A 25,883-nucleotide genomic window follows, 5' to 3' on the forward strand; every position below is an offset into this window, starting at 1 on the left:
CCTATCATAATAAAAAATTTCTCCCCAGTCACATCCGAATCACGTGCCACGTGTCCCATTCGACCAGACATCTCTTTCATTTCAAACAAACTAATATATTTACACACTTGGCCCAAGAAAACACATATTTTACACACACGGCCCCTCCACCGGATTACTCGGATTGACCAAGAGTCAAACATCGGCACGCAGATCCGACGGCCAAGACAGCCCCAAAAACCCTCGATTTCTCACTGGGGTGGGGCGCCAAAAACCCGTTTTATTTTATCAAAAAAAAAAAAAACACAAAAAAAAGGATAGAGAAAAAGAACAAATCGACCAAGTGCGAAGAGAGAGCTCGGAGAGCTGCTGCGACGACGAACCATGGAGCTCCAGAACACAGTGAAAGAAGCCCTCAATGCACTCTACCACCACCCCGACGACGGCGTCCGCCTGCAGGCCGATCGCTGGCTGCAGGACTTCCTGCGGACGCTGGACGCCTGGCAGGTGCTTTTCCGTTCACTTTTCTCTTTTCGTAGATTTGAATTTTCCTGTCGGTTTTTTGAAGATTTTGATCGGTGGCTGTAGCTTGTGAGAGTTTGGTGTTCGATTTTCGCTGTAATTTCAGTGATTAGTTTGGTGTTTTTGTCAATCATGATGAAATTGGATTTTGAGTCGTTTGGAATCCCTAGTTCGTTCCATTTGAATTAGATGAATTCAGTTTTAGGGTTTTTGGTCAATAATCTGAATTGAGTGGTATGCTTTGGGTCAGAAGCATTACTTATTTTCGTATGTATTTCATTTTTAATATGCCAGAGGGAAGCAATTTGTAGGTCTTGGTCAGTTTGTGAGAAAATTTCGAACCGAAAGGTTTTACCTTGCGAAAATTGATTGATTTTTGCTTTTGGCATCTCTCTTATCTGGAATAGGAAGCTCATCTATGATCCAGACAACAACGTAAACTGATAAATACTTAAATACTGAGCTTAATAAACAAGGATGATATGAGTATACATGTATTTTTGCAGTGTGAACTAGTTATGTTATTGTAGTGTAAACTACAAAATGAATCTGAACTTTTTGAAAAAAAAAAAATCTATTTGAGATCATAAAATTTAACACAAAAACGATTTCCCCATGTCTGCTATGTGTTGAAAAGTGTCCAAGACAGTAGGACATCACATTCCTAAACCATGCCTGTGCTTAGTACTCGCGTAAAAGTTAAAACACACTCACACGCATACAAGATAGGGCATCTGGCGTTTTTTAATTATCTAGTAGCTAGTAAGCTTTAAATCTATACCCTTAACCTTTTTTTTTCAGTCAATGATAAATATTTCTTTCAAGATTTTCACTTTTTGTGTATGAGGGTAAAAGTCAACCAGCAGTTTTAGTCTTTTTTTGTATGGTTTCCATATAAATTTTCTTGCCAAAGTACTTTTTTATGAGTGATTGGTGTTCTAATTCTATTCTTATACCTGTTAGATTCTACGGAATTTTGCTCTCTAAGTTTAATAATTACCTTAGGCCAAAACAAATGTTGAACTTATTCTTCTTATTTTTCATTTTTGTATATGGGTCTTGTAAGTTGAATTTGTCACTATTGAGTTTTCTGAACATTAATTTGCTTCTTTTTCTTAGGTTGCTGATAACTTGCTTCATGATGCAACTAGCAATCTAGAAACATTAATATTTTGTTCTCAGACCCTTAGAAGCAAGGTAATTCTCTTCTCCTTAGAGCTGGCTGCCTGTAATCATGCAGTTAGTTAATTTATTACGTCCTATTTCTATGGAAGCTTAAAAGATCTAATGTTCAAATATTTAAGCCTTATTTATGTTGTACTGGTTGCGTGTGTAGATTCTTAGTTCATTTTGTATCTTGTCTAGGTACAACGAGATATTGAAGAACTACCTTCTGAAGCTTTTCGCCCGTTACGTGATTCGTTAAATGTGAGTGAGTATCCACTATCCATTGACAATTTGAGTGAGAATTGAGTAAGCTTTACACCTTAGTGTCTTCTGACAGTGTCATGGACCTGTTTTATTTATATGAAGAATGATTTGATTGTTTCTGTACAATATTGAACGTTATTTGTTCTTGCATATTTTGAATGCAGAACTTATTGAGAAAATTCCACAAAGGCCCCCCTAAAGTCAGAACTCAGGTAGTGTCCCAGAAGTCTCTTTGACACTTGTTCATCAGATTTTTGGATCCCAGGAGGATATTAAGCTCAACTATCTGTCTTTGTAGATTAGCATTGCTGTGGCTGCTTTGGCTGTACATGTTCGCGCTGAAGATTGGGGGGATGGTGGGATTGTGAAGTGGCTTCGTGATGAGATGAATTTGCATCCAGAGTACATACCAGGACTTTTGGAGTTACTAACAGTTTTGCCCGAGGTAAATAACTATTAGATATGATGCTTGCTGAATTTATATTTGCACTGTAGTGTGCAACTGTGTGTGACAAGGCTGATTTAAATACTCTCCATGTAATATGGTGAATGTGTTTTGTACACTTTAGAAATGATGCATGTCCTTTCTAAAGCATACCTTTCCCTTCCTAATGATTCCTAAGTTGTTCAGCATCATGTTCTTTAGTCTTTTTATTACTTTTTCCTTGAGGGAATTCATGTAGTGGTCTCATATATTAGCCGAAACAATGTATGTTTTCTTAAAACTTTAGTCGATTGACAGATGGCTACATTTTCACCATGTTCGTTTCCTTCTGGGATTTAAATTCAGGAAGTATTCAACTACAAAATTGCAGCTCGCCCGGAAAGACGCCGCCAATTTGAAAAGGAGCTTACTTCACAAATTGAGGTTGCTCTTGACATCCTGACTGCCTGTTTGAATATTACTGAACTTAAGGAGCAGGTAATTATTGTTTCATAATTGTATAAGTTACTCTATGCTGATGTTTGAGACTTGCCAGTTTTTTTCTGACGGCTGCTAGAGTGCCATTTTTAATCGTTTTAGCTGGTTGGTTTTTCAGGTTCTTGAAGCGTTTGCTTCTTGGCTTCGACTGAAACATGGGTATGAACTCTCTCTCTCTCTCTGAGTGAGTCGTTTCTTGAGGATGTATAGTCTATTGGAAATATTAATTAGGGCCTTGCAATGCCGCCCAAGTGACAAACAATCTGCAATATGAAGTTTTACTCTGAACTTTTGTATGTGGACTTGAGTCTGTGGTTTAGGATTCACCAGTAGTCAATGTGGATCATATATTACATCCTTCGAGCTTATATGAGAGTGCATAATACTTTGATCGTACAACTTAAGGCATTAAACTTGAGACAAAGTCCTTCAAGTTCATCTATGTGTGTGCATTTATTTTCCCTATGGTATCAAACATTGCAAGTTTTGATTTACGCAATGCTTGTTATAGATGAAGGCTGTTCTTTCTTTAATATACATAGTTGCATGCCTACACAAGTCGCCGTCAGTGTAATTGTTCTTATAATTTGGTATTGTTTGTGGGTGTTGATATGGTAGTCCTGAATTACATCTTGTGCAGTTGTCTGACTTTCCTCTTATAGGGAGACTAAATAAATGATAGCAATTCATGGTACTTAAATGAACTTATGTGGGTTTCAGGATCCCTGGATCTGTGCTTGCATCCCATCCATTGGTGCTCACAGCTCTCTCAAGCTTGAATTCTGAGCTACTTTCAGAGGCTGCAGTAAATGGTAAAAACAACTTTACGAACCTGGTGGTTCTTAGGGAACTGTATGATAAATCTGTGTTTTCAGTTGGTTTTACTATGGCGATTTTATGGCAGTGATAAAAGCACCCAATAAATCCAATTTCAATTTTGAAAATTCTTTCAAAGGCTTGCTATATGTGAAAATTCTTTAAGAGTTTTTTTGTTCTTTGTTTGAGTATGATGTAATTCTATAATTTGTTGAGGTGTAGATTTCCTGGTAGAACATCCAACGGACTTTTTTGGATCAATTTGGCTTTTTAGGATTTCAGTTTCAACATTTGGAGGTTCTATATCGAAAGATATTTAAAAGGGTATTTGAATGTTTTTTTGTTGCTTAGATAGTACAATAAATCTTTTGAAGTACGTATTATCTAGATAGTTGTCATGGAATTAGAGGTAACATACATTAATTTTTCTTACATCAAACCCGTGGAAAATATGGGACTGAAAGTAACTCTTGTAAATATATAACGTTTCCTTGAAAAGAATATGTTTTTAGTTATATTTCTTTTGAAGTTGTCTATAAAATCATTATGTTCTGACATTTGGTTCAATGTTATTGACAAATTATTTCATGTCAATGTTTGAGCATTTCTCTCAGCATGGATGGTGTAGTTTCTATTGAAATCTGTTAACTCAGCTCTCTGTTTGTGTCATTTCATATTGTTTCTCTGTCAAGAACATATTGTTATTTATGCATTTACTGTGTGTTTACTGCATCAATTTATGCCTTACCCTCGGGTGGATTTTCTTACTTTGTTTCCCCTCATCGTTTTCTTTTTCGTTGCAGTTATATCTGAATTGATCCACTATACAGCAGCTGGAAGCTCAGGTGGTGTCTCTGTGCAGATGCCCTTAATTCAAGTTCTTGTCCCTCAAGTAATGAATCTGAAGGGACAGCTAAGAGATTCTTCAAAGGTATTCTATGTGTAGCGTTGTACAAGTTTCGTTTTTATTTATTTATTTTTTATTCTGAGGGTTGAGGGGGTGTATAATTTCATAAAGTTAAGTTATACTGGATTGTTTACTTAAAGAGTCTAAACACATAGTCTCCTGTTTAAACATTATTCACTTGTATTTTTCAAGGATTTATTTATTCATTGATGTCAAAGTATAAGGAGTTATTTTTTATTTATCACGGTAGATATGAAGGTGAGCTTCATATAAACTTCAAACCTTCTTTTTTCATCAATTGCCAATCACAGTAGATTCTAATTTGGGTTAAAAAGTGATTTTTACCTACAAGAAAAGCATCAACTGACAACTCTTTAATCATTAAATTTAAGTGGGAAATAATTTCATTGATGGTTATTTTACCCTATCTCTATACTTGTTTTCAGGATGAGGAAGATGTGAAGGCCATTGCTCGCTTATTTTCTGACATGGGTGATTCATATGTTGAACTTATTGCAACTGGTATACATATTTAGAAGCTATCAAAAACTTCTCTGAGGATTTGTTGGATGCTTTTTGCCTCTTATGAGTTCCAAATTTTTTGAATTGTCTTTGATCTGTTTCTTTTTTGGTTGATATCATCCTTTCTTCAGGCTCAGATGAATCAATGTTGATTGTACATGCGTTATTGGAAGTTGCATCACACCCAGAGTACTATATTGCTTCCATGACATTCAACTTTTGGCACAGTCTTCAGGTGAACTTGACCAGAAGGTTAGTCATCCTAGAATTACAGTCTACTTGATTTTGTCTAAAACAAGACATTCAGTATAAGAACTCTAATCTTCCAGGGAATCGTATATTTCATTTGTGAATGAATCTTCCATTGAAGCTGAGAGAAATAGAAGGCTGCAACTTTTTCGTCCAGCTTATGAGTCACTTGTATCCTTAGTAAGTTCTTTTTCTTAGAAGCTTTAAAATTGTAATTATTGGCATCATTCCAAACACCAATTGATGGTATCTGATGTGTGTTGTATTCTTAATTTAATGATATCACTATTTGTCACCCTCCATTTTTGGATTGATCTCATGATAATTAAGTGCTTTTACCAAGTTAATAGTTTAGCTTCTTATCCTGGGATTCATGATTCTAAAGACAATCACATATGTTCTTTAGTGTTGTTGATATTTGTATCTGTGTCTGCTTAGTGAATTTCGAAAGAAATGATTATCTGCTACAGGGATCCACCATGGTTACCGTTTGTCACATAAATTAAATGGGTGTGAAACGATTGGAGAATTAATTTCCTCATATCATAAAAAGTACATTATTATGGGAAAATGGTCAGTTATCCTACAACTGAACTTCAACATGATGGAAGCAATGAAATACCACATACATGCATTTTGACATTCTTTTATTGTACTAAACTTTGAGAGGCTGGTACTTTTGACAGGTTAGCTTTCGGATTCAATATCCTCAAGATTATCAAGACCTTTCAAATGAGGATCTTAAGGAGTTTAAGCATACTAGATATGGTAATTCCTAGCTGTTTGGTTGGGTGTCCATCATTGTCTTATAGTTTCATTCATAAATTTTGTCTATGTTGTATGCTATTGTTTTCATTATTGAAGCGTTTAGAAAGCATAGGACGAAACTTCTAGCTGATCAATTTGCATTCATTGTTAATGCCTCCTGATGTAATTTGTCCCAGATTTGCAGGTTATAGGTGCAAGTTATACTATTTGCAAAGCCTATAAGTTAAGCTATTGGTGTCAATCTATCAACCTGCTCTCTCTATTGGTTCATCAGTTAAATTTCATCCATGTGTAAATGTCTTGTACTGTAAGGTTATGTTCATATTAGTCCTTTTCCAAACCACTGGGGTTGGAGATCACAGTGCCACTAGAAAGTTGGTCTTTTGTTTTGTTTAGTTTTATTATATGTGATTGGTCAGTTTATTTGCCTCTTCCTTAGTCATACTCTTCTTTGTGAGACACCGAATGTAGCATTGCTTCATGTCTAACTGATTCTATATTGTTTCCAGCTGTTGCGGATGTCTTAATTGACGCAGCATCAGTTTTAGGGGGGGATGCCACACTTAGAATTCTTTACATGAAGCTTGATGAGGTATGTATTGATTTTTCTCACTGTAACTCCAGTGGGATGAAATTTTGGTCCAAAACTCTGAAAGTTAGAGCATAAAATATAGTTATGTGGCCATATTTTTATTTTCAAGTTCATTAAATATTCTTTTGATATTTTAATTAAATGTGAGTCCATTGAAATCTTATTAACCTGTAAAGAACTTGTATGTTTGGAAATATTTAATGCATTGAAGGATTGCTTAATCTTCTCTTTCACGGAGTGGTCCTTTACTGCTTTAGCAGTTTTAGTTTCTTTTTGTGTAGGATTCACTATGTCATTTTTCCACTACGGTTTGAACAGAATATTTTCATTTTGTTAAGGCTGCAGCGTGCTGTCACAATGAACAAAGTGAATGGCGCCCAGCGGAAGCTGCTTTGTTCGGCATCCGGGCAATATCAAGTTATGTTTCAGCAGTTGAAGCTGAAGTAATGCCCAAGGTATGATGTTGTGCCCAATAATCCTATAGAAATTGAAACTGAAGTCATGCCTAAGTTATGATCTCACAAAACTCACTTCTTTTTTGGTTTCTTTGATTCGCACAGGTTATGGATAGGCTACTTAAATTGCCTCAACATCCTCAACTACTTCAGACAGGTAATGTATTTATATTAGTTGTAGTTCCTCTGTTGTGAATGGTTATGTTTAATAGAAGTTATATTTCATCAGTCTGTCTAATATGGTGTACTAAATTCATTTTACCTGCATGTGGAGAGTGTTGCAGTTTGCTTAACTATTGGAGCGTATTCAAAGTGGCTTGATTCTGCATCAGGCGGACTGTCCATACTGCCTTCAGTTCTAGATATCCTCATGAGTGGCATGGGTATATCTGAAGATTCTGCAGCAGCTGCAGCTGTGGCATTTAGACAGATTTGTGACGGTACTAATCTCATAAGTTTAAGAAAAAAATTTACATAGTGTTTTTTTTTTTTTTTCTTGTTTTTCTCTTTGAGTTCTAACCTAGTTAGCCTCATAGTTAATAACTCTGAATGCTTTTATTTTTGGATGCAGATTGCCGATTAAAGCTCTGTGGATGTTTGGATGGACTCTTCCATATATACCATAGGGCAGTGAGTGGTGAAGGCAGTTTCAAGGTCGCTGCTGATGATTCACTACATTTAGTTGAAGCCTTAAGGTAACTATTTTCTGCATGTTCTACTGTTGCATGAACTACGTAATTTTGCATGATACAGCTGATCCAAGTGTCTATTGAACTGTTGCATGCAGCAAGGTCATTACTGAACTTCCTCCAGACCATGCTAAGAGGGCATTGGAGGCCTTGTGCTTACCCGTTGTTACTCCTCTACAGGTATGTTTCATTTTAGAAGAAAATCTACGTATGGATCCTTTTGTTGGTGATATGCTGATTACTGCTGTCAACAACCAGGAAATTGTCAGCCAAGGCCCAGACACGCTAAATAGCAAGCCTGCTCGTGATTTAACAGTTCACATCGATCGATTTGGATACATCTTTAGGTATGTGAATCATGCAGAAGCTGTGGCAGATGCAATTCAAAGACTTTGGCCAATTTTTAAAGCCATATTTGATCTGTAAGTGTTTCTACATACCTAGCTGTGTAACATATTTCAGTATGGATATCTTAATCTCCTTTCTTTATTCTAATGCATGATTTGAATGTTTATGGTGAAGTCGTGCTTGGGACATGCGGACAATGGAGTCTCTTTGCCGAGCTTGCAAATACGCTGTGAGTTTGTTGATCCCGCTTCTAAATGTTAAGCTCAAATGTTTAAAGCTATCATGTGATCCAACTATGGGTTCCTGTCTTTTTGCCTGCCGCCTCTTATTGCCTTACATGATATGATGAATAATATATCTAGATGGTCTTCCTTTCTTCTATCGTTACCGGCTTTGTGTGAGCCATACGAATTTGATTCTCTGGTAATTTTATATTGAAATCTTTCTTGCCTTACTCATTTTCCTTCTTTAGGTGAGGACTTCTGGAAGGTGCATGGGAATTACAATTGGAGCAATGCTAGAAGAGATTCAAGGTTTATATCAACAGCATCACCAACCGTGCTTCCTCTATTTATCCAGTGAAGTTATAAAGGCAAACTATCCTAAAACCCAAAAACCTGAATTTTTTTTTTTTCTCTTCTTTTTTATTGTTTTCTGTAAATTTAAAATGGTGCATTTGTTGCTTCTTATGCTGCAGATATTCGGTTCTGACCCATCTTGTGCAAATTATTTGAAAAGTTTGATTGAAGCACTTTTTATGCACACAACACGTCTTCTCACGAGCATTCAGGTAAGTTTTCATTGGGCTGGAGCCTGAAATTGTTTTTTCTTTCAAATATTATCTTTTTTCTTATTAACTTACACAAGTATTGCAGGAATTTACTGCCAGACCTGATATAGCAGATGATTGTTTTCTGTTGGCATCAAGATGCATTCGCTATTGTCCTCAATTATTTATTCCATCAGCTGTATTTCCATCGTTAGTAGATTGCTCGTTGATTGGGATTACAGTGCATCACAGGTACTCTCTCTCTCTCTCTCTCTCTCTCTCTCTCCCTCCCTCCCTCCATGTAAATAAAGGTTTGAAAATTCAAACAATTTCCAGGAGATTGCAAAACTGTATGCGTAGTAATTTCAACTCGACCTCAACTTCTCAAGTAAAATTATTTTTCACCATGTTCTGTTAAATATCTGGTTGCAGTTGAGTCTGAGATCTTTGTTTCAGAAATTATTTTTTGTTTCACAACTCCCTCCTCTCTCCCACTCCCTCTCTCCTCTCGTTATTTATTTGAAAGTTTGCCTCTGTTGAAGCTTCTTACTTAGCCTTGGCGGATTTCTGAATCTGCGTGTATCAAGTGGTCTTTGGTATATGGTGCTATTGTGTCATTAAAATGTCATAGACATTTTCTTTCCGTGTTTGATATCAGTTATCTTCTTGGTTTAACCTTTTATGAGTGTGGCTATTTACCTTTTCGTTCTCTTCTTTGCAGAGAGGCATCAAATTCAATATTAACGTTCTTATCTGATATATTTGATCTTGGAAACTCTGCTGGGGGAGAACAATACTTACCAATCAGGAATGGTGTCATTCTTCCTCGAGGGTCCAGCATAACAAGAATTTTAATTGCTTCACTAACAGGAGCACTTCCAAGTTCCCGACTAGAATCGGTAAGTTTTTGCATGTATCCTCAGCATCGACTCTTACATTCACACTGTTAACTGCATGAGTATTTGGCAGTACGCGTGCTCAATATTTGTCTGGAATTTCGCTGTGCTCTCCCATCCTGCAGGTAACCTACACGCTACTATCTTTATCTCGAGCTTATGGGCCTCAGTCGGTGGAGTGGGCCAAGGAGAGTATTTCTTTAGTTCCTTTGACGGCTGTGACAGAAGTTGAGCGTTCGAGATTCTTGAAAGCATTGTCAGATGCTGCGTCCGGGGCTAACGTTAATGCCCTGTCTGTTCCAATTGAGGACCTATCGGATGTTTGCCGCCGTAATCGAACAGTTATGGAGATCGTTCAACAATCTTTGAGGCCACTTGAGTTGAACATAGCACCGGGATCATAAACGAGAGATAGCGACCATTTTGCTTACGCCTCGCCCTGTCAGCGGTAAAATGAGTTGTCTACTGTGCATTTTCCTCATTGTTTCAGTGTTTTACTTTGGTTCTCCAATTTTTAAGGAGAATCAATGCCCTTCGCATCGATGGGAGAGAAGGGACGGTTTCTGTATTTGAGTGGTTGGTTTCCTTGGCATTGTCATTTTTTGGGGTAGGATGACATGGTGGTATAGAGTTGTAGATTACTGAAGGAAAGAAAAATGTAGGCATTCTTTAGGAGTATTCCGTCCTTTCATGTCGTCCGATATCGGAAGCTGTGGTGGTGGTTGTACAAATTATATTGAAAGCTTCAATATATTGTAATCCAAACAGTGGCATTGTTCGGGTTTCAGGGTTTTTTTCAATTGGTTTGCGATGCTAGAAAAAAAGAACAAATTATATTGAAAGCTTTGTTGGTTTGATTCATGTGTTGTAATCTAGACAGCTAAATAGTTCACGTTCACACGTCTTTGTTAATTTTTTGTCATTGATATTCTTTAATTCATTTGATTCGACGTTAAAAATTAAAATAGGTGTGTGAGATGTAAAAATGGATGGGCGAATACTAGTGCCATATTGTGTTCTTAACTCTTATGTTGAATGTAGCAGTGCTTTCCCGGGCAGAGTCGAGATTTTTAAAGTTGGAATGGAAATGTAGATCCTATCTAAATTTGAAAATTTTCAAATCCCAACATTTAAAAAAATAAAAAAAATTGTTAAAAATTGAATGCATCATGAGATACTCATTAGTGAATACTCGAGTATTATTCTTTGTACTTGAAATTCGAGAACTCATGAATTGGTACGAGAATGGATGAATAAATAATCCCTCTTTGTTATCCGATATAATCAATTTCTTGATTTTATTAAACATTTTTATTCTTTAATTTTTTGTAACAATTATGAGATTAAGAGCAACTTAGCAATGAATTCCTTACAAATCTATAACTTACAAGATCATTTTCAAATGAGATGTCAAAACTGTCACATAAACATACAACAATAAAAATGGCAGCAAAAACCCATCCAACCGAGCATTTTGGTTTCTTACGTAGAGCTGAGTCAATTGAAGACAAAATCTTTTGCTGTCATTTTTACCAACAACTGTCAAATTGGTTTAATAATTTTTTAATAGATGTGATGTTATATTCATAATAAATGTTGTTGTGTATTCCAAGTATTTGATTGATTTTCTCAATAATTAAACTAACAAAGAGATGAAAAAAATTTATAGAATGACGTTTTGTTAAACATATTGGGTTGTATAAAATATTAAATTACCACATAAACCATCAAATATCATTTTAAAGTTTTACATATGAGATTTTTTTCGGAGATAGTCCTAAGTAAACATCTATTTCCAAACTCAATTATAAATAATTTAATTTTAAAGAATGACTTATAAGAAACAGGTTTACCATCACAACACATGACGATAATAGATTCACCACCACAACACGTGACGGTGAACCTATTCTACGTAAGTGACTTCTGTTTTTGGATTAAGGTCCGACCCGAACCGAATTCATTCTTTTACATGTCTAATCAAATTTGTGTCGTTTGCAACTCAACGTTTCGATACGTTTCGAAGTGAGACATCGATGTCGTCGAGGGTAAACGACGTGTCGGTAATAAATACCTATTGCCGCGCCGCCAAAAACGAGTCAACGTCTTCTTCCTTTCAATGAGCTGACATCCTTACACACTCAGCTCATCTCTCTCTCTCTCTCTCTCTCTCTCTTCCGCTGGATGTAGAAGCAGAGAGAGAGAGCGCTCGCTGAAGAACCATGGTGACGTCATCTCGGAAGAAAACGCTCCACTCCCTGCTGGCCGCGAAGCTCAGCAGCCTCACAATCCCGCCGTCCTCCTCCCCCTCCTCCTCATCCGCACCTCAAGACTTCGACTTTAACGAAATCTTCGGCCCCACAGCCACCACCCCCAACGACTCATCAACCTCCGCCGCCGCCTCATTCCCGCCTCCGCCTCTAGTCATCCACAACCGCTCTCACTCCTTCGTGGGCCCCTCGCCGCGCTTCACTCCCACTCCCTCCTCCCTTCCCTTCACCTCCGACTTCCTCGATTCCCAGAGCGATGACGACGAATCGGAAACCCCAATCGGAACTGAGAATCGGAATGGTGGGGAATCAGAGAAGACCGAGCTCGGAGCTCGGAAGTTCGGGCCTGCGGATTTTGAGATGCTGAGAGTTGTGGGTCAGGGCGCGTTTGGGAAGGTCTTTCAAGTGAGAAAGAAGAGCGACGGCGACAGTAATGGCGGCGGTGACGGCGGTGATGGGCTTTTTGCCATGAAGGTTATGAGGAAGGACACAATCATAAAGAAGAACCATGTTGATTACATGAAAGCTGAGAGAGATATTCTCACTAAGGTTGTGCACCCTTTCATTGTTCAGCTCCGCTACTCTTTCCAGGTACTATTTCTTAAATTTTCATTTTCTTTTAGTTAATTTTATTGAATTTAATTTGAAAATTGATAGAAAAAACTTGCTGGGTTTTCAAAACTCGGTCTTTTTGGCCTCGTTTGGTGTCTCGGATTGGATTGGATAACTCGTATATTGAAGGAAGAAATGGATGCAACTTCCATATTTTGTCCCAGCTTATTGTAATAGATGTATTACTCGTTAAGGAAACTTCTCCCTTCGAATCCCGAAAAAATGGTAGAATTGTAAGGGAACGTATATTGAATCCAGTGAGTTGTCTAATCGATCCAATGGACGCCAAACGAGGCCTTTGTGTACCAAAGATCCTGTCGTTACTTTCCTTTCGAAATTAGATGTTAGAAAATTTGTGTGACTGTTTGATTGCTTGCCCTGTGAACCATTTTATGTGAATTTCGTTTTGGATAGTTGTAGGCTCTTAAGATCGTGTATGTTTTGTATTGACTTTGCAGACCAATTCTAAGCTTTATTTGATCATGGATTTTATAAACGGAGGGCATCTCTTCTTTCATCTATACCGGCAGGGAATCTTCAGGTAATTTGTGTTTGAATTGCTTGAAAATTGCTTATACTTTCGCCTTATGTTTTCGTATGATTTGATTTCAACTTTCTCGGATGTTTGTTGAGTAGCGAGGATCAGGCGAGATTTTATACTGCTGAGATAGTGTCTGCTGTTGCACATCTTCACAAGTGCGGGATTGTCCATCGGGACCTTAAACCTGAGAATGTTCTTGTGGATTCTGATGGGCACGTAATGACCATGCTTATTTACTCACTCTTGTCGTAGGAACATGCATCGTATTCAGATGTCCTTTTCTTGCTCAGACATCTACTTTTCCTCAAATTGGTACCTGTGATGCAGGTCATGCTAACTGATTTTGGGCTAGCAAAGGAAATTGACGAAGCCAGCAGATCGAATTCAATGTGTGGCACCACAGAGTACATGGCTCCGGAAATTTTGCTGTCTAAAGGCCATAACAAAGATGCGGATTGGTGGAGCATCGGTATCCTTTTGTATGAGATGCTAAAAGGGCAGGTAAACTTGTAATTCCCCTAGCAGACAGCTTGATGTTGAATATCAACGTTGGAAAGCAACGTTGACGTTCAAAATTGTGTTGTTTCATGGGTATGTTTATCGGCAAACTAGAAGCTTGTCGAACTCTTGTCTGCCTGCTCAAAATTTGTTTTGCTGCTTTACTGCAGCCACCATTTACACACGCAAACAGAAAGAAACTTCAGGAGAGAATCATCAAAGAGAAAGTTAAACTCCCGTCGTATCTAACCAGCGAAGCTCACTCTCTGCTGAGAGGAGTAAGTACATGCTTCCATATCATCTTCATCTTTTCTCCCCTTTCATTTCCATTTTGTCAGATGAACAACTAGATACAAGGGAATATCTCTACTTCAATTTGCAGTTGCTACAAAAGGATCCGTCACAGAGGTTAGGTAACGGGCCGAACGGAGGGGATAACGTCAAAAGCCATAAGTGGTTTCGATCAATCAACTGGAAGAAGTTGGAGGCCAGAGAAGTGCTCCCAAAGTTCAAACCGGATGTGAGCGGAAAAGACTGCACGGCCAACTTTGACCGGTGCTGGACTACAATGCCTCTGGAAGACTCACCCGCTCCCACACCAACTGCGGGTGAGCATTTCCAGGGGTACACTTACGTGGCACCTAACCCGTGGCTTTCGTCGGTATAAATTGAGCTGAAGGCTCAGCTGGAAAGCAGAAAACTGGAAGAGTGAAAGGAACAGGAAGGAAAACTAGATGAAGTGAAGATCATCTTCCAAATTGTTCTCCATGTAACGGTGAAAGTTTGAATTTAGACACATTTTGTTCCATTTTCAATATATAATTTCATGTCCAATGTATTAATACAAATTAAGGAGTCTTTAGTTTGAGGAAAGAAGTGTCGCTTTAACGGAATGTACTTGGAACATAAGGCGGTACAACTCGTGGCATAATATTAGTGGAGGGAAATGAAAAAATATAACCTTAGTGGAACATATGAACTATGTCATTTACTTGTATTGTAACATGTATTATATCTTGTGTTTCATGTGCACAAATATTTCTTGACCCTTGATTTGATATCAAGGGTGGAGAATAAATATGTGTGCTTTTACTATTTTAATTTCAACTCTTGATATCAAATTTTATGGTGGATGATCGTGTATCTTTGCACAATGAATCCATTTTTTGACTGGAATATTCACACTCCATTTTTACCTCTCACACTTGTTAATTTTTTACCATCAATCTTCTTAATACATTCAATCCGATGGTCGAAAAGTGAAAGGGATGTGTGAGAAGTAAAAATGAGTGTAGCACTACTTTTTCAACCCGAAAAAAATAAAATTTTATTTATCAGTATTGTGAATTCATAATGATCATTATCAAAATAATCCTTTGCCAAACTTGAAAATGCTTCTTGAAAAGCACCAACAAGTGCTTTTAAAATCCAAGAGCACTTTAGTTATTTTCAGCCATCCAAACTAAGCTTTCCACATCCCATTCAAAAAGTGGCGGTGAAGCAACCATTTTTGTGCCTAATTAATCACCCAATCCATCTGGTGCCAAAAGCCGACCAAAGTCATAAAAGTTGACACCTTGAAACCCATATAGCCATTCCGATAAACCATCCACCAATGTCGTCACGTACACGTTTCTATATTATAATGTGCCTACAACAACCATGATCCATTATTGAGGGCCTTGCTACATTCTGCCCACGATAACAAAAATAAATTTGTCCATCCACAATAAATAAAGGATAAAAAACCCCTTCGTGTTTAAAATTTCTTTAATATACTCGATATTTTTACAGAGAAAGATATGAAAAATAGGAGTGAAGTCTAAATTTGATCCCATATCGGAGAAACTTTTAAATCTTGGCTAAAATTGAAAGATTTCGTTGATATCTTTAATATATCGGTTAAATATCGACAAACTGTCATATGACATGCCTAAAATTCCATTTTAATTTCCATGTTTTTGAGAAAATTTCCACCATTTCCATTGACGGCAACCGATATCGATATATCCACTTATAATTCCACAAATTTGCATAACAATATTTCTACCGATACCATTTTATATACTAGCTATAACAGCAGTATCCCAAGCCAATGTGATGGAATGTGACAATGTCCCAAGCCAATGTTACATTGTTGTATGGAGAAGAAGATCGTGTTGTATCATTGGTCCCTAAAGGCCATCTTCAGTTGAAGGGTTTAGAGGCCCAGAAGGTCGAAAATAGCCCGAAAACAGTCTCCAACTGAGTGCTAGGCCAAAAGGCTTGTGGGCCCCATGGGACAAAAAATGCCAAAGGGCCAACTGGCTAGCCTAACCCAGCCAGCCCTGTGCTAGACCATAAATTTGAATGCAACGGCTAGCTGACGTCAGCTAGCCGTTATAGTTGATTTTTTTTTATTTTTTTTTACAAATTTAAAAAAAAAAATTCTATTTTTTTTCCTATAACTTCCTAAGCCATTAAATAACATTAAGTTGTTGTGTTTTTAAATTTAATTTGTAGTTTTTAAATTTAAGTTGTTTTTAAATTTGGAGTAAACTGCCAATATGCCCCCTGAACTATCACCTAACTTTCGATTTCCCCCCTGAACTTTTTAATTGAAAAATTAAGGACTCAAACTAATTTTTTTGGCCGATTTACCCCTGCTGCTAATTTTTCATTCATTACATCCAAAATTCTGTTAAATGGAAGCAAGTGCATAACAAATGTGGGTAGTTTGGTGGCTTTATTCTTTAAAATAATTGAAGACCTTAGATTTCTAAACTATAAACCTATGCAAATATGTGTGATTCTATAGCTTTTGTGTCTAAAAGTCTAGTGAAGTGATGCTTTTGTACACAAAGGAGAGTTACGTGGTGTGCACATGATAAGAGTTAACGTTAATTTGGATGAAATCTATGAAAAACTAACGGTAGGGAGAAATTGGCCACAAAAATTAGTTTAAGTCCTTAATTTTCCAATTAAAAAGTTCATGGGGGAAATAAAAAGTTGCGTGATAGTTCAGGAGGTAAATTGACAGTTTACCTTAAATTTAAGTTGTAGTTTTTAAATTTAAATAATAAATTATGTTTGGCCTTATGACCCTCGGTTAGAGATGATTTTTTTGCCATAGGGCTATATTTGGCCTTATGGCCCTTTGACCCTCGGTTGAAGATGGTAAGAAATATAATTTTGAACTGTTCATTAAAATACTAATTTCTTGAAATGTCAGATGACTAAAATGAGCCATCCGGCCCTCCTTTGATTAGAGATGGCCTAATTACCACATGGAGAAGTTAAGACACACCGAAGTTTTAGGACGTGTTGTATCACTGGTCCAAAACGCTATGATGACATCCACATGGGGTGCGGAAGGGGTATTTTCCCTAGAAGGAACCGCTATAATGACCACTACGTGCGTTGTGTTCTCTTCGATCTTATCCCTGATTGCTTTTTCTCCGGAACCCAAATTGATACTTTTACCCCTCTACGAGGGACACTAGTGAATTTAGACCAGGCCCCACCCCAGCAAGGGGGGACCAACACATCAGTAATCCAAATGAAACAAGAAGAAAAGCAAAAATCTGAGAAAGAACAGCAGAAAAACAACACTAACAGGACATAACATTATCTTCAAGGGTCTGTACAACAAACTAAAACAAATTCGGTCACCTTAATTTACCTCGCCTTCTCTCTAAACCCGTTGTCGAATTTTTCAGAGAATTTTCATCTTACCGATTTGCTCTAAATTATAAACCATTCCCACATACCGACACTCTTAAGCGACGCTGATCACGCCATCCCCATTGCTGAATCCGGACATTGTCTGGAAAGCCGAATGCCTTGATGACGGTTCCCTTGAGTCCATTGACAAGGAGAGGTTGAGAGTGAGAGTTGATGTGCCCATTGTTGAGGTCGCGTTTAGATCAGACATTGCGGTGGCATGAGGGGCCGAATGAAGGGCAACTGGACGGACGAGCTTAGCCGAAGCACTATTCTCGTGATTTGCTTGTCGTAGAGCTAGATTTTCCGTAGGATTCTCAATGGGAACTGGCAAGACAGCTGGACCTACAGTCATTGGAAAATTTGGCACCATTGGAAATCCACTGGCGTTGCGAGGGTCGGATAGTGGCGGAGGAGGCAATGGATGCGACTGAGATGCGTTATCTTGAAGATGTACTTGCTCTTCATCCATTGGAGTTGGAGAGACCTAACACACAAGTAAAAGATAATATCATGATAAGCCAACTTCTTCCTTCCGGTGGTTGCGAAAAAACATCGAAAAGAATTGATTAGACAACCGAAATTATAACATCCACTCAGCAGGATAACGAATCTACAATTTGACTTTTTGTTCAGCTTTAAAACAATGCTGAAACAATCAAAACACATAGGATTGTTCATCAGATTTGATTTGGGTTTCTTAACTTTCTCGAGCTAGTAAAAGCAATCCAAATCTTGAACATATATCATCAAAACGTAAATAATCTTACGCTCACTCTCATCGGCTAGGAGATCGCATCGATATTTCAGAAATTGCATACATATTTCATTCACTAAAGCACTTATAAAACTAGATCCACCAATTCAAATGACTGCAAAACAACTACTTTTAAGATCCATGTAAACATATTAAGCTCCAACAAAATTCAAAATACATGAAATGGATTGAGTTCTATAGGAACTATCGGGAATTTAATTGTTACCGTATCGGTGGTGATGTCAAAGAGGCTAGATCTGCGGCGCCGGCGATTGTGGTTGTTCCGGCGCAGAAAGTACTTCTGTGCGTGGCTGGCAACCTGAGTCGGGGTGCGAGTCTTCACGAAGTTTCTTGAGATCCCTCTCCAATCTCCTTTCCCTACTTTCTGCAATCCAAGCAAGAAAAGCTTGTGCTCTTCCTCCGTCCATGGAACCCCTGATCACAACAACAAACAATAAATACACATTTTCCAACAAAAATTAACTAAATTCAAACGAAATTTCTTCTTTTACCGATATCGAATATGAACAATTCACACAGAAAAACAGAATTAGCGATTTGATTAATTTAGAATTAGAACGTGAAAAATTCGCAAAAGATTCATAAAATAAAAAAAGAGCACATTTTGTAAACGATGACCAAAACATTGTTCAAATTTGTTCCATTTCTTGATCAACTGAATACAATAAACATAATTAAGCGAATGATTTAAGGATTTTTAAATAAATGATCGGAGATTATCAAGGGGAGAGAGAGAGAGAGAGAGTGAGTGACTGACCTCGCTTGCGTTCGCGCTCGCGATTCGCTCCAGAATTGTGGACGACGTCGTTCTCGGAAGTGTAACCGGGCGCCGCGTCATCCTTTCCGGCGGTGCCGTTATTGCCGTTGTTGGAGGCGGCCTCCTGAGGCTGCTCGTACTGCGAGAGATTGTTCAAACTGACACTCTTCCTCATGGAATCGACCACCACGCGCACGCCGAACAGCATGAATTCTCCGGCGCCCGCGGGCTCGACGGTGGAGCACGTGCCGGACGACATCTTCACCGACCGCGACTACGCCGACGTTTCGGATTGATCAGTCTCTGTTTCTACCTCGACGACGATTGATCTGAGGCCGTACGATTCGGATGGAGCGAATGATAAAAAAGATTGGAGCGCGAGGGCTCTATAGGTCGGTTTGTACATATATATACGTGGGAGACGACAAGGTTGAAGCGGCACCATGTGATGGATCGTCGAACGGACGGCGTGTGAAGGCTGTAAAGCTTCGGGATTCGCGTCAGATGCTAACATGTGATGAAAATGTATCTAGTCCTTACATGACGGTGTGGGTTCGAATCTCGTCAGTAACTAATCTCTAAACTAACAAAATCTATCGTTTGACCCAAAGAAAAAAAAAAAGGTGAGTTTTGTTTTGTTTGTTAATTAATTGAAAAAGAACTATTTGCATTAAATTCCGAGTATGCTTACACTTGTTATATTTTTTATGAAAATTATTATTGATACTTCAAAAAAAAAATATTTTTCGTTCTGAATTTTTTGTATCTTTATAAAGAAAAACATACTGGAGATGAGTGTAAGATGAGATTTTTAGAAGTCGACTTGTAGAATAAGGGCCCAGGGGTCCCGACCAACTAGGATGGGACTTAAAACGTCTTCAGCCTTGCACAGAGTGTTAATAATAGTTTTTTTTTTTTTTTTCATATCACATTTGTACGATCTCTTTCATAGATATAAAATCCATTAACACATGTGAGTTTTATTTTTATTAAAGAAATGATACAAATATAATATAAAAAATATGGTATGACTAACATTTCTTTTAAAATCATTATTTTTCCAACATAAGTTAATGTCGTTTCATGACGTGTTTATTTATAAATAATGGGTATTCGAGTTGGATGGTGCTACATACAATCATACATCAAATTCATACATTACATTTGTGCTATAAATAATGTGTCACTTTCTACACCATGTAAATTTTTATTACAATGATTAATCAAATTTCAACTTGAATTAAAGTAAACTTTGATTGGTGACACATTTTTTGGTGCAAAAATGTAATGTGTTTAGCATCATTCATTCGAGTTACATGTTTACCTACATGAAATAGATATTTGAGTTATTTTATTTTGATTTCATTTTTCTTAAAGGGGACCAGCCGATGACTTGGCCACGGAATTCAACACTTTCGAGGTATCGTGAAATCCACCAATGCTATGAATCGAACTTAGAACGCACTCTGTGGAATACGGGTCTAAAATTATTAATAGACCAAATTATATAAAAGAAATAGAATTGTTTAGCATTTATCCAACGATGTTAAAATTCCCAAAATGGGAGCTGGTAGAGCAAACAAGATATATGGAATTGGTCAAAACTATTAACAAACGTTCGAGACGCTTCCAACACAGAAAGAAACAAAACTTAGTCACATGAAACACGAGGACAGTAGTTGTCCGTCTAAATATTGCCCTTCAAGTAAAAAATGCAAGTTCTTAATATTTATGGATACAAGAAACGGGTTAAATGAGTTTAAATAATTCAAATAACTATATGCTTTTATCCTTCGCTAATTACCATCTCAATCTTCTGTCAACGTAACAAAATTCTAGCTACGCCACCTGATATTGTTGCGAGTTGTACTTAGTTAAGATGTAAATAGTATAGTAATATGTTGTCCCATATTGACGAAGTGCATATGTAATACCAATTGTAACTCCTATATATACTTCACTTTGGAGATTAATGAATATACAAGAAATTTCCAAATATTGTTATATATATTTTTGGTATATACCATATAAGTTAATATTTTTTTATGTATCGTCTTAAAACGTGTATATTTTTTATCACAATTTCTCCTAACAATTATGGGAGGTATTTGTTGGATCCAATTCTGCACACAGCAAAGGAATGAACCAGCGAGAACAAAGACCAAGAAAGATCGTAAAACCAAGCACCGGGGAGTTTGATTTAAGGAGTAGGCACTTCGACGATCAAGTCAGTAAATGAGGGAAATAAGTGGAATGGATGTCAAGTGAATTGAGAGAGTTCAGAATATCCAACCCTTTATGAGACGAACTGTACAATCTTGTTAGGACTCTAACGGTGGAGTGGTTCTGAGGTACTTGCTGAGAATCGTAAAGTTTTGAGATCTTATTGTAAGGGCATGAAGTATGGTCTCACAATATTATATTCATGCTAATAGATGGAAGGGATGTGACAACCAAATGTTGCTATTGGTGATAAACTTGAACACAAAGATTCCACATTTCATTGGAATTTTTTTCCACAATCCAAATCATCCATACCATATGAGTTACCCTAGCTACTAGCTAGCTTGTTTAAAAATAGAAAGAGTTAGAAGGAATATAAACATTACTAGAGAGAGTCAATATTGAGACCCACTCAACCACCAACTCATGTTGTCCCTAAAAGAATCAAAAGATGAAGAGCATCCCACATGGTTTATGGCATTTCACAAAATATTATATGCTATCTGCACTCCTTTCCTTATCCAGTCAAAACCCAACTTGTCATCCACAAAACCCAACTTGTCATCCAAAACTAGACCCCAAACTAATGCACAATATTTTCTTTTTCAAGAGGCAGTCGAAATGATACGTGTTTTAATCGTTAAATTTGATTTCAACCATTGTTTAGATTCATTTATTTGGCGTGTCATTCTATTCTTTAAACTTATCTCTCTTCAAAACCCTAGCTTTTCGTAATACATGGAAAGAATTATAGATTTTAATCATAGCGCCATTGAAACCCTAGCTTCGCGTGTTGTAGTTTATCTTCTACGATTTTGCTTCTGCGATTCTGATTATAAAAAATTAAACTCTAGCTTCGCGTGTTTTGTTTAATTTAATTTAATAGCATCACCCAACGTGACACCCCACTTTCCAAATCTTAAATTGGTTGCAAATTGCAATTAGTTATTGATAAAACCAGCTCAATGCTAATCTTTATGCTTATGGTAGTTATCAATCTCTAATTATTTTTGTTATTTATTTTGGATGCATTATAAGTTAAATTATTAAGAGATGCTATATGGACCGTCAGTTCGAATATTCGCTTTTTGTCCACTGAAAAAAAGAGGTAGATTTTATTTCGTTATCCCTTAAGCGTACACTTTCTTTTTTTTATATATATATATACCATACGTCTTGTGAAGTCACTCGTTAATGTATTTATACGAAGCAAACGTCTATATTTTAGATCTTCCTTTAAAAGATCATTTTACAAAAAGTCACGCAAATTTGAAATTATATGATTGCTGAATTAAGGGTTTGGATTTATTTGTAGAACCGTATTCGTTCATTTTCTTCACTACAAATGAACATCTTAATGATTTTGGATTTGTGTAATTTTTTACAAGATGATCTATAAACGATATTTTAAAAATAGACGGATCGAATCATTAAAATACATTAGAAATAAGATCCACAAAAACAAATGTCAGATGTTAAGTAGAAAAAATGATGCCACATATCCGCGCTATGCATATAATATATAGGTATGTATGTATAGATAAACTAATCACTTTTATGGTGGGGTAATGGTGCTTATGTGAGCAGCTAAGATAACACCAAAGATAAGGTTTTTGTGGGCCTCCATCATGCATTGCTGCGCTCTATCTTCTTCTTGACCTCATTTGATGATAAAGTTTGATTCCACACATGCACTTAAATGGTGCTCAATGCCCTCCTTATCTATCTACTTTCTATATATGTTTAAGACAATTTCTGGTAACAATTGTCTATGAACATTGCACACCAAATTAATCTGTACTGGATTCGAAGAATTGCCTCTAGCAATTTCGTCAAATACAATTTATGTGTACACATGTTTATAGAAAAGAAACCAAGTTGCAGATCTTTTAGCTTTATTTGGAGCAAATAGTTATGCTTATTACTGATGGTCTCCGGCTCTAGATTTTGTAGCCCCTACCCATGCTTGTGAGTTTCGTTTTATCTTTATTATTGTTATCTCTTTGAAGGTTTTGACATAGTCCCCTGCTTGTATTTTTATTTTTATATTTTTTTTGTTTACTTTCATTATTATCCATAAATTTTGGTGGAGGGGGGACGGGCAGGGGTTTCTAGGTGTAACAGTCCGTACTCTTTCGAGAGCGAGTAGATGTCTCGCCCACGACTATTGCCAAAGAACTAATCTCTCGCCTAATTTTTCTCTATTTGAAAAAAGAAAAGAAAAAAGCTGATATTCATAGTACAAAAATGTTATTCTTACAATCTACTTGTACCATCATTTGTCATATCTCTCTAATAGAGATGAACCTCACATACGTTGGTGGATCTTATCTCTATTAGAGAGATAGTATAAATAATGGTACAACTAGATGGTAAGCGTACCACTACTCTTCATAGTATGCATTGTTGTATGACCGAATATCTCTTTCACGCGTCATTGGAACTCCTACTTTTGTTTTCTATTTATATTACCAGAGATGGTAGAGTGTAAGACTTGAACTTCTACCATTGGTTGGAATAAAAAGCCTTCACCAAAACTACTAATTTTGGAATAAAAGGGGAAATGGGTAAAAAGCCAGATATCAAGTGAGGAATCCCATGAAAGAAAGCACTTCCAATGGAAGCAGATGTCTCTACCTCTAAACTTGGACATATATTTTTGACTTGACGGAGACAAGCGTGCTTGAATCTAAATCTGTTTTTGATTTTGTTATTCGCATCGATATGGAAGTGTCCCTTTTTTCTAGGTACTTCATCACTTCAACCTTTGAGATTTTTTATAGATCTCACACTTTGGGTCTATAGATCGAGCAATCTGAAATGTTTAAGAGAAAAATATCTAAGCGTTGAAGTGAGATATTATGTGTGAGGTCGACTAATAAGATAGATTGATAAAGATCGTATAATTTAAAATTAAACGGTCTGAATTGCTCGATCTTTGATATCTGGAGTTTGAGATTCGAAGAGAATCTCAATCCCAGGCAAGGAGGTACTACTTTGCATTTGGACGGTGTGATATTTCTTGACTTTTTTTTTCTTTATGCGAAGAATCATTTGGTATCTTTGTGTTCCCACGAGTGTTTTCTTAGTCTTTAAGAAAATGATGGAGCATCAAGAGAAATAAGTCACTTTTACACCGCACTATGTGATTTGCTTATTTGAAAGTTGATAAGAGATCATGAATATGAAATGAAACGGCGCACCATGTGATTTGCTTATTTGAAAGTGCTGTTAAGATAAAACGTTTTAACATGTTTGAAATAAAAAGTAATTTTGATTTAAAGAAAAATGAAAATACTTCGAAGTGCTTTCAATAAACATTTCAAATACTAATACAAATGTGCATTTTTAAAACTTTCGATGTGCGAACTTTTAGTAAATCGCTTTTGAGCCAAAGTGCCTTTTAATAAAGCATTTCAAACAGGCCCCAGAAATAGATACATGAATAATAGTCCTACTTAAGATAAAAAAGCACAATAATTCGCAATGTAACAAAATCTAATTACACATCAAAAGGAAAACTAAAGAAGCAAATACTTTTTTGTGGCTTAATTTCTTCAACTTTCTCCAAGCCTGGTTGCATATCTCGACAGCAACGTATACCTACACCTCTAGTTTTTTTGAACCCTAACAAGGAAATTCATGAACCTTGGGGAAAGAAAACACATACAAAGCCCCATGTGTGTTGTATATACGTGTGTGTAGAACTTCAATCATCCAAATCGTGTATTTTTTAAGTTATACTTTATAGAATTGAATTTTTACAAGGTTGATCTATGAATCGAAACTTACAAGGAAGATGATTCGTATCGTAGAAGTTCGATGTGATGTAGACCCCACAACTAATTTTCATTCCCTTAAATACTCTGTACGTGAATCTCCCAAAGCCATCGTATAACAGCTATGATCCCACCAGCGACCCTTGAGCTCAACACTCTTGGAATCTCCTAGAAAAAAAAATTGGGGTGGGTTTTTCGGTTGTATTGAGGTAAGAGCATCCTCAATGGGCGCTTTATTCTCCATGAGGCTACCATATTTCAAGCCTTAGTGAGAAATTTTATCCCTAATGAGTCGGAAAATAGGGCTAGATCCATCACTTGGGCTAGCAACTTCCTTTCTTGAGTAGCATAAAATTAGGCTATATCTAACCCCAAAAACTAGTGGGTCCCACTAAAAAAATAGCAACCTAGGTGAGCAAAATTCTATCACTCTCACTCTACTTGCGAATACACTTATACTCTTCTTTTATTCTTCTTTTAATTCTTGTTTCTTACATATTTTTCTTGCAATTTTGCTAATTAATTTTGAGAAAATTGTAGCAATGGTTGCTCAACTTTAACTAAATTGGAACAATGGTCCCTCAACTAAAAATCCATGACTAGTGGTCCCTTAACTCATCAAAACTTGCAGTTATGGTCGTTTTTGTCAACTTTGTCATGACTCATGTTGGAATGATCATTGCTACAATTGAGTTAAAGTTGAGGGACCATTGCTCTAATTGGGTTAAGGTTGAGGGATAATTTCTCCTATTAGATTAAAGTTGAGCAACCATTACTACAATTTTTTTCATTTCATTTTTCATATTTTCCCCTTGATTCAGTGGCAAGTGACTTTAGTTGACAAAAATAACCATAGCT

General features: G+C 36.8%; 3 protein-coding genes across 5 annotated transcripts; 2 read left to right on the forward strand and 1 right to left on the reverse strand.

The window, feature by feature from the left end:
* The first annotated feature begins 180 nt into the window (after positions 1–180).
* On the forward strand, positions 181–10,763 carry LOC137711072 (transportin MOS14). Of its 3 annotated transcripts, none has more exons than XM_068450274.2 (26): positions 181–486; positions 1,621–1,698; positions 1,867–1,929; positions 2,097–2,144; positions 2,231–2,377; positions 2,723–2,854; positions 2,973–3,013; positions 3,575–3,666; positions 4,474–4,601; positions 5,024–5,099; positions 5,231–5,351; positions 5,429–5,528; positions 6,035–6,116; positions 6,626–6,708; positions 7,047–7,163; positions 7,269–7,320; positions 7,448–7,603; positions 7,735–7,858; positions 7,951–8,032; positions 8,111–8,274; positions 8,375–8,429; positions 8,673–8,792; positions 8,898–8,990; positions 9,076–9,221; positions 9,691–9,868; positions 9,991–10,763. In XM_068450274.2, the coding sequence occupies exons 1-26, from the start codon at positions 364–366 to the stop codon at positions 10,267–10,269; spliced, it is 2,880 nt and encodes a 959-aa protein (XP_068306375.2). In that variant the 5' UTR covers positions 181–363; the 3' UTR covers positions 10,270–10,763. The 3 variants fall into 3 exon arrangements, with proteins under 3 accessions (XP_068306375.2, XP_068306374.2, XP_068306376.2); XM_068450275.2 differs by having other exon boundaries at positions 257–486; positions 1,867–1,933; XM_068450273.2 differs by having other exon boundaries at positions 236–486; positions 7,951–8,274.
* A 1,106-nt stretch (positions 10,764–11,869) lies between these two features.
* Positions 11,870–14,773, forward strand: LOC137710646 (serine/threonine-protein kinase AtPK1/AtPK6). The gene is made up of 6 exons (XM_068449726.2): positions 11,870–12,726; positions 13,206–13,288; positions 13,384–13,504; positions 13,616–13,789; positions 13,957–14,064; positions 14,169–14,773. Exons 1-6 carry the CDS (start codon positions 12,088–12,090, stop codon positions 14,451–14,453), a joined length of 1,410 nt encoding a protein of 469 aa, XP_068305827.2. The 5' UTR covers positions 11,870–12,087; the 3' UTR covers positions 14,454–14,773.
* A 2,596-nt stretch (positions 14,774–17,369) lies between these two features.
* Positions 17,370–19,505, reverse strand: LOC137710439 (transcription factor MYB1R1). The gene is made up of 3 exons (XM_068449460.2): positions 19,024–19,505; positions 18,472–18,680; positions 17,370–17,975 (listed from the first exon to the last, which is right to left on the reverse strand). The coding sequence occupies exons 1-3, from the start codon at positions 19,280–19,282 to the stop codon at positions 17,544–17,546; spliced, it is 900 nt and encodes a 299-aa protein (XP_068305561.2). The 5' UTR covers positions 19,283–19,505; the 3' UTR covers positions 17,370–17,543.
* Between the last annotated feature and the right edge of the window lie 6,378 nt (positions 19,506–25,883).

Source organism: Pyrus communis, chromosome 6 (genome assembly GCF_041283825.1).
Source record: "Pyrus communis isolate YQ-2024b chromosome 6, ASM4128382v1, whole genome shotgun sequence".
Classification (NCBI taxonomy): domain Eukaryota; kingdom Viridiplantae; phylum Streptophyta; class Magnoliopsida; order Rosales; family Rosaceae; genus Pyrus; species Pyrus communis.

Excerpts from the sequence above, each read along its gene's own strand:
- LOC137710439 (XM_068449460.2), bottom strand. The coding sequence starts at position 19,282 with ATGTCGTCCGGCACGTGCTCCACCGTCGAGCCCGCGGGCGCCGGAGAA. Across the intron at positions 18,681-19,023 it reads CGAGCGCGAACGCAAGCGAG|GGGTTCCATGGACGGAGGAA; the intron begins GTCAGTCACTCA and ends TGTTGTGATCAG. Across the intron at positions 17,976-18,471 it reads TTGACATCACCACCGATACG|GTCTCTCCAACTCCAATGGA; the intron begins GTAACAATTAAA and ends CTTGTGTGTTAG.
- LOC137710646 (XM_068449726.2), top strand. The coding sequence starts at position 12,088 with ATGGTGACGTCATCTCGGAAGAAAACGCTCCACTCCCTGCTGGCCGCG. Across the intron at positions 12,727-13,205 it reads AGCTCCGCTACTCTTTCCAG|ACCAATTCTAAGCTTTATTT; the intron begins GTACTATTTCTT and ends TTGACTTTGCAG. Across the intron at positions 13,289-13,383 it reads TACCGGCAGGGAATCTTCAG|CGAGGATCAGGCGAGATTTT; the intron begins GTAATTTGTGTT and ends TTTGTTGAGTAG.
- LOC137711072 (XM_068450273.2), top strand. The coding sequence starts at position 364 with ATGGAGCTCCAGAACACAGTGAAAGAAGCCCTCAATGCACTCTACCAC. Across the intron at positions 4,602-5,023 it reads AGCTAAGAGATTCTTCAAAG|GATGAGGAAGATGTGAAGGC; the intron begins GTATTCTATGTG and ends ACTTGTTTTCAG. Across the intron at positions 5,529-6,034 it reads ATGAGTCACTTGTATCCTTA|GTTAGCTTTCGGATTCAATA; the intron begins GTAAGTTCTTTT and ends TACTTTTGACAG.